The 8,461-nt window shown below is 41.8% G+C and overlaps 1 protein-coding gene across 1 annotated transcript in view; it reads right to left on the bottom strand.

Annotated features, from left to right (window-relative positions):
- LOC119420334 (coiled-coil domain-containing protein 85A) overlaps nucleotides 1-7,892 on the bottom strand; it is a 46,161-nt gene extending 38,269 nt beyond the window's left edge. The window contains exons 1-2 of the mRNA XM_037687724.1: nucleotides 7,686-7,892; nucleotides 5,013-6,051 (exon numbers count right to left, since the gene is read on the bottom strand). Coding sequence (XP_037543652.1) covers nucleotides 5,013-6,051; nucleotides 7,686-7,889 — 1,243 coding nt within the window. The 5' untranslated portion in view covers nucleotides 7,890-7,892. The remainder of the gene's footprint in view (nucleotides 1-5,012; nucleotides 6,052-7,685) is intronic.
- Nucleotides 7,893-8,461: the final 569 nt, after the last annotated feature.

Raw genomic sequence — 8,461 nt, 5'->3', positions numbered from 1 at the left:
AGGACCACACTGCAAACAAGACCATTCTGCTAACAGGACCATGCTGCAAACAAGACCATTCTGCTAACAGTACCATACTGCTAACAGGACCATTCTGCTAACAGGACCATACTGCTAACAGGACCACACTGCAAACAGGACCATTCTGCTAACAGGACCATACTGCTAACAGGACCACACTGCAAACAAGACCATTCTGCTAACAGGACCATACTGCTAACAGGACCACACTGCAAACAAGACCATGCTGCTAACAGGACCATGCTGCTAACAGCACCACGCTGCTAACAGCACCATGCTGCTAACAGAACCACACTACTAACAGCACTATGCTGCAAACAGGACTATAATGAGCAAAAAGTTGGGGTGGTAGTAGCTGAGAAGCATCCACAACACATACCATATTCTATGCATGACATAATATTGATTGTACATAACGTTAATTTCAACGTTTGAGCAAAAAGGCTAACTTGACGCAAGATTTTTTTTTTTATTATTTAATTTAACCTTTATTTATACAGTATAGATAGTCTCACTGAGTCATGAGGACTCATTTTCAAGAGAAACCTGTTTAGAAGATGAACTTAGTTTAAAACTGTGACTTGAAAGGAGTTGGACGATAATGAATTTCCGTCAAGAAAGGTTAGGATTCTGTAAGCCTTTAAAGACATAAGGCTTCGTTACTTGCAGTTATATTGGTTTCTTTGATTATAAAGATTAAAAATGATATGAGGGTTAATTAGTATTAGTTTAATTAGTATTAATTAGTTTCCTTACACATCTATCCTGATGATACAGTTGTTTATTGTCGAGCTAAAACAGTTGCTCAAGCTTTCTAGCTTTTGCAATCCGTTTTCGGCATCATCCAGACTGATTTGTTCTGTTGCAAACTTGTCCTAAACACCGACAAAACCAAAGGGATGTTGTTTTCAAACAGGAAGTCGATCCCAGCAGTTATTCCTCTGATTTTATTCTCAAATGGTGTCCCGATAGAGTTTGTTGGTTCCTATAAATACTTGGGTATCTTGGTCAATTTGCATCTCTCTTTATTTTCATTCAACTTTTATTTAGGCAGGTAAATCCCATTGAGCCTCGAGGACTCATTTACAAGAGAGACCTGATTTCAACAAAGAAAGATGACAACAATGGACAACATCAACAACAATAAACTATTATAAAAAGTCATACTGCAGGTTTTTTTGTTTTTTTTTGGGGGGGGGGGGTACAAATAGGATGGCTAAAAGAAAAAGGTAACAAAAAAAAAAGCTAGATTCTAAGGCGAATGTAGAAAACTAAAAACAGGAACATGTCAGCATTGGACCCTGCCAGGAGTCCAACAGATTCTTAAAGCCACTTAGAGAGGTCAAGGTCGAGAGCTTCAAATCTTTTTGTAAGATATTCCAGGAAACAGGAGCGGAGTAGGAGAAGGCCCTTTTGCCTAGTTCAGTCCTCATTGAGGGAACTTTTCAGGTAATAATGTCCTGAGAGCGCACGCTGTAGCTGCACTCACGCAGAGACATGTAGGAGGAGATGTATGAAGGCAGCAGACCAAGAAGTGATTTAAAGATGAAAATGTACCAGTGAGAGAGTCTGCGTGAAGTTAATGATGTCCAGTTAACCAGTGAATACAGGGTGCAGTGGTGGGTACGATAATCACAGCCAGTTATGAATCTTAGTGCACCATGATAGACAGCATCCAACATCTGCAGGTTCTTGTAGGAGCGTTCATGTAAATAATGTCACCGTAATCAATGGAGGGAAAGCTTTAAAGCTTCACGTTGAAAACTTGCTAAGGAAGCTGGAAGTTAAACTGGGTTTCTTTTTCAGAAATAGATCTTGTTTAACTTTGAATGCTAGGAAACACCTTGTAACCACAATTATCCTTCCCTCCATTGATTACGGTGACATCCTTTACATGAATGCTCCTACAAGCACCCTGCAGATGCTGGATGCTGTCTATCATGGTGCGCCAAGATTCATAACTGGCTGTAACTACCGTACCAACACTGTATTTACTGGTTAACTGGACATCATTAATTTCACGCAGACTCTCCCACTGGTACATTTTCATCTTTAAATCACTTCTTGGTCTGCTGCCTTCAGATATCTTCTCCTACATGTCTCTGCATGAGTGCAGCTACAGCGTGCGCTCTCAGGACATTATTACCTGCAGTGCTCCCTCAGTGAGGACTGAACTTGGCAAAAGGATCTTCTCCTACTCCGCTCCTGTTTCCTGGAATATCTTATAAAAAGATCTGAAGCTCTCAACCTTGACCTTTCTAAGTGACTAAACATATGTGTAGTGAACTAGGCCTGAGGTCAAATCCTGACCTTAAGGACCTTATGGGACAGAAACTGTCATTTCATTGATTTGAATCCAGAAATACAGGTTGACCCATCCTGAGACTTTCTTTCTTGAATTAATCAAGTGAAAGAAGACTACTTTCGATTATCATTACTATTTTACAAATGTTTGATAATCAAATTGTGTTAGTTCAAACAATATTTAAATGTTGAAGTGAACTACTCATTTTTAATTAACTGTGAAACAGTAATAATGATTTTTAATCCTCATTCAAAGTGAAATCAAGTTGGAATATGTTACAGAGTAATGATTCAATTTCTTGATCGTCTGTTTGAAATGAGCAAGTTGTGTAAGTTGGTCAAAGTTCAAGTTTCGGTCAACTGCAAGTTTACTGAAAAAGAAATGTCATGTTTAACTTTTACAGCAAGATACTAGAGAATTGACTCCACGAAGTCTGAGTTCTTCATAATATCTTCTGTCTGTTCTTAAACAATCCTAATCTTTTTCCTTGACTTTTTAATAACACCTTACATCAAAAAAACACACCTCTGTTTTGGTCCATCGACCAATCAGAAAGTTCTCAAATGAACCGGAAGTGACCTTTTTTAAAAGGTGCAACACTTCCTAGTTCACGGAAGTTCTGCAGAGGTTCCAGCTCCAGTCGAGTTCTGGAGAGCTCAGTAGTTCTGAGAAGTTCTCGGCAGTTCTGGGAAGAACGCTGAGGAGAACGCTGAGAGAATGCAGTTCCAGAGTTCAGAAGGCTGGAATTCAGGATGTTGGAGAAAGAAAAATCAAGCTGAACGAGAGAAGATCAGGGAATTATGAAATGTCTGTTCTGGATGATCTCACGACTCCCGAGGTTTAGCTGTTCTTACGGAGACGCTGGAAGAGTTGAAAGGAAAGCTCTACACCAACGCTGAAACTATCATCTGCAAAGGTAAAGAGTGATCTCAACCAAAGTGTACCGTTGGGTCAAGCTGGTCTAGAAGGAGCGTGCTGTTTCTGGTTATAACAGACAAATTCCCTCCCCATCTCTCTCAACTTAAACTTCATTTCCCATCTTTAAAATTCTTCTATCTGCTAGCAAATTAATCCAGAAGCAAGGGAAACAATCGCCGTATTGTTTCCTCCTTGTAAAACTAGCCTAAATAAGCTGTTGTTATTTTCAATTTTTGCCAATTAATGTAAATGTGTGATGTGTTAAACTTGATTCTGTTAATAAATGACCCACTGTCGTTGGTGAGTCAAAGATAATTAACGTCTCACGTTACATTTTTAATTATTCAATGCACGATATTATCCAGTCCAGAAAAATGAAAGAATCCGTTTAATTTATGAATATATATCAGCATATGTTCATCTACATCTAGATGTATGTAAAAGTTAAACATGACATTTCTTTTTCAGTAAACTTGCAGTTGACCGAAACTTGAACTTTGACCAACTTACACAACTTGCTCATTTCAAACAGACGATCAAGAAATTGAATCATTACTCTGTAACATATTCCAACTTGATTTCACTTTGAATGAGGATTAAAAATCATTATTACTGTTTCACAGTTAATTAAAAATGAGTAGTTCACTTCAACATTTAAATATTGTTTGAACTAACACAATTTGATTATCAAACATTTGTAAAATAGTAATGATAATCGAAAGTAGTCTTCTTTCACTTGATTAATTCAAGAAAGAAAGTCTCAGGATGGGTCAACCTGTATTTCTGGATTCAAATCAATGAAATGACAGTTTCTGTCCCATAAGGTCCTTAAGGTCAGGATTTGACCTCAGGCCTAGTTCACTACATCTGTTAAGTTCCTGACAAAAAACAATGCAAACATGTTCCTGTTTTTAGTTTTCTACACTGCCTTATAATCTAGCTGTTTTTGTTACATTTCCTTTTGATTGACCTATTGGTTGCAATTTTATTTTAACTTGTTAAAAAAATATATAATTTGTACGCATCATTTATGATTGTCTATTGTTGTCATTGTTGTCCAGTGTTGTCATCACTCTGTTAAAAATTCGGGTCTCTCTTATAAATGAGTTCCCGAGGCTCATTGGGATTAACCTGTATAAATAAAGGTTGAATGAAAGTATAGTGAATAAAAACAAGATCTAGACATCCCTGCATACAAAGACCAGTGTTGATGGTATGACTTGTTGTCATGGAGGTGTCTCTAAGTTGTTCCTCTGCTTTGATTAAAAAGTTTATTTTGCAGTTTCAGTTTTGTCAAAGTGTTTTGCAGTGCTTTAACGTTTCATATATGACCGCTCCGAAGTTAGCAGGGATAGAACGTGTCCCAGAGTGTGCAGCCTCTACAAAGCAAAAGGACAGCAGTGTGCATGCATAAGCAGCTCCCAGATGCTGCAGCAGCTGCTTTTGGAAGGATCAGAGGAAAGAGGGCCTGCAAAATGAGTCAGACCTCACAAGATTTTACTTTAAAGAAAACTGTTTTCAGCCAGAGACAAACTTAGCTTTATCTGTAAAACTGACACACTAAATCAGATCAATGTGTTTGATTCAGAAACCCTGCAAACCAAAGAAACCAACAGACACAAATCTGTCTTGAAATTGTACAAACGTTAACAAAGTTCATGCCCAATCATCCAGGTACCAAATCCAATAATTCTCAGTTGGGCCATCTGTACAAACGTTAGTTATCTGGGCAGAAACTATTAAAATACAGGTGTTACTGTGTGTCTACCGTTGTATAGACTCTGGTGTTGGGGGCTCGTCTCCTCTCCCACAGGTCTTCTGGTACCCCTTTCCCTGCTGTACCTCCCCTTGCCATGTTCTGTCCCAGGGCCATGCTGATGGTGGTGTCGTATAGATTCTGGACACCCAACAATCACCCGCTCTTTCCTCAAGTGCTCCGGGGTCCCCATCGCTGCCTGCTTGCCCTCAGGACCATTACAGCCGACACCAGCCCTGTGACCCTGCCACTGTCTCTGACTCATCTTTGGACTGGACTTAGCCATGTCCTTGTCCCCACTCGCTGACATCAGAAACTGTTTCTGGACTTGGGGGTCGGTGCTGCAAGCTTTGGGGTGGGGGTCACATTGTAACCTACCAGGAGACTTGTGTTTCTCAGGGCTGGCTCCATTAATTCCATGGGGGTCCAGGTTTGTGAGGGACCTCCCTGAGGTGCAGCAGGACTGTGGGAAGGTGTGGTACTCCATGCTCAAGCTGTGCCTCCTTGCAGGGGACTTACACGTGTTTCTGTATCGCTCTAAGGAGACATACCTTGACCCAGACCCTAGGCTGGCAACAGAGCTCAGGAGAGGAGGTTTGTGGTGGGGGTTATCAGGGCTGTCTGTGCTCCCTGCGCTGGAGGTGCTGCTCCCATCGCCAACATCCCGCAGCAGGCTGTATGCAGGCCCGCCTCCCACCAAATGAGACACACTGCTCTGGCTGTCTATGGAGTTCCTGCAGCCGGGGTCCCCTTGACCTCCAAGCCCCCCATGGCACCTGCCTCCATCTGTAGCTGCAGCTCTCTCCTCAGCCAGCATCAAGCACACCTCCTTCAGCTCCAGGTTCTCGCCAATGACCTCCATCTGCCTCTGTTCCAGCTCCTTTGCCTTCTGCAGGTAGATGGCCACCTCCTTCCTCATCACACTGGCGCTGAACCGACCCAGACGCTGCCACTCTCGGGACAGCCGCTTCCCTTTCTGCCGGTCATCATCCAGGAAGCAGCACAGGTTCCGCAGCTCCTGGTTGTCCTCCAGCAGTTTGTGGTTCACATCCTGGTTTAAAGAAAAACAAACACGAGTTTGTATTTCTACCCATAATAAGACATTTTAAATGGATAATGGTAAATGTACTTATATAGCACCTTTCTATCTTATTGAGATACTCAAAGTTCTTTACAACACAATCTGTGCCCTCACCCATTCATACAGCACTCTACTAGATTTATACAAAGAATAATCAGAGCTTTATCACATTCATACACTGATGGGACACACATCAGAGGCAATGAGGAGTTCAGTGTCTTGCCCAGAGACAATATGACATGTGACTGCTGGTGGACTCGAACCCCCAACTCTCGCATTGGAGGATGATTGCTCTAACCACTCAGCCACAGCTGACCCATTTTACTGACTTCTATTCATTTCTTTTAGCCAAACCCGTATAAATCTGTCTTCAAACAGGTGTGTCTTAAGAAATAAGCTATTGTCTTATAAACGTATAACCTTTACCTTTTAACCTTTTAACCCGGCCATCTTTGTGAAAAGAAATCGTCCATCATTAAACAGGGGTGGAGGCCTACGTGTTCAATTGTCCCCTCTTACAATGCTGTGATTCCTAGTATCACTCAGCCCTCTGTGAATAGTACACAGCCATCAGTGTGCTAATGATCCATTGTTAGGCTGATGGTCCTTCTTGAGCATGTGATCAGCTGGTTTTGGTTGTCAGCAGCAAACTGGTTGATCCACTCTGAGAAGGTGCTATTTAAGAGACTGAGCTGAAAACAGCACCTCAGACTGAGGAAGTCTCTCGGACGAGAGACGAAACGTTTCTACATTTTTTGTTGTTTTGCTTTGTTTTGGGTTTTTTTGAATGTCCAGAGGACCAGATTTAACTTTTTTAGATTTTTCTACCTGGATTATTGAGCATGCATCAGGGTATAACCTTTACCTCAATATCTGACTGTAATGTAGCCAGTTTTGTGTTTGCTAAGGACAGTTGGCTGTGGTGGCCATTTTGATTGAGGTTGTACATGCTCATCTAATGATTACATTCTGAGAGTTTCTTTAAACAGTAGTGCATGAGATTTATTTCTAACAGTACAGACAAACAAACACACTCAAAGACAAAAATGTTTTTATTGTGTTCTGTCTTTAGGTGATTAAAAAATGTCTCTTAAATAGCAATAATACCATGACATTCAAGTATTTAAGCAGATTTTGTATTCAGTATCATTTTAAGTAATGTAAAAAATATATATACCTCGATGTGTAGGAAGTTTGTTCCACAGTGAGAAAAAGTTGTTTCATGATTGTTTTAACAAAATGCATTATTGCCTGATTTGTTGCATTTTTTAGACTATACTTTGTAAAAATAAATAAATAAAATAAAAACTAAGTTACTTCACACAGTTATTTTAAATATCTTTTATTTACTAAATTAATTTAGAGATATTTATTTTTGTTTAATTTTGATTTGTGTAAATTAGAAAAGAAAAATCAGTCTACTATTTTTTTTTTTTTTTGTTATTTATTTATTTATTCATTTTTATCCAGACTTGGAAAGCACTGCAGACTGGCCCAGACTGTGCTGAACCTGGTCCAGAGGGACCCCTCTGTCCTGCAGCCCCCCGGCCCTGGAGAACGCCCACACGCCCATGCAGGGACCAGTCCCGCACGTCCCGCCTCACCTTCAGCCCCCGGATCTCGCTCAGGTGCTGCTGCAGTCTCCGGTTCACCTCCCTCATCAGATGGCCGTGCTCCACGATGACCTCCCTCTTCTCCTCCGCCGCTCTCCGCAGCCTCCCCACCAGCTCCTCCTTGCTCCATCTTAGAAGCTCCTCGTCCTCCGACGGAGCCTCCGCTTCATGCTGCTGCGTGCCTTCCTCCATCATTCAGACCCCAGTCAGGGATCTGTCCCCCCCCCCCCCCCAGCCCCGCTCGCCAGGAACTGTTAGCTTACATGGTTCTGGTTGTACCTCCGGCCCATCCCGCAGCTCCCGCACCGCCCTCTTTATTCCTGCTGTTACTAAACCGGCTCTATGGACCCGGGTTTAACTGCGCGCTCCAGTTGTTATAAATCTGCAGGAAGGTGTGTGTGTGTGTGGGTGTGTGTGTGTGGGGGGGGCGCAGAAAGCTCGGACAAGAAGGCTCTTTTTTGAGGGGTGCTTTGGAGCCACCTGCTGGATCTGAAGGTGAAGCAGAGGTTCGAAACCAGGAAATAATCAGCTGATCATCTTCTGGATCAGTCTCATCCAAGATGGCCGCTCCTCCATCAGTCCTACAGTTACTAAGCTCAGTGTGGTGTGGTAGCAGCAGAGACTCACACACTTTGTTAACTAAATATTTCTCAAACCACATTCTGCTGAACACATGAACTTAATGTTCATGTTCAAAGCATGGACACATCTGGCAACATGTGGCTGTGGTGTGTCCATCTTGAGTTAGTGCTGGGCCTTTATTTTAC

This window comes from Nematolebias whitei, chromosome 1 (assembly GCF_014905685.2).
Source record: "Nematolebias whitei isolate Nwh7 chromosome 1, NemWhi1, whole genome shotgun sequence".
Lineage (NCBI taxonomy): Eukaryota > Metazoa > Chordata > Actinopteri > Cyprinodontiformes > Rivulidae > Nematolebias > Nematolebias whitei.
The sequence above is the reverse complement of the archived record's forward strand: the minus strand, read 5'-3'. Positions and strand labels throughout refer to the sequence as shown.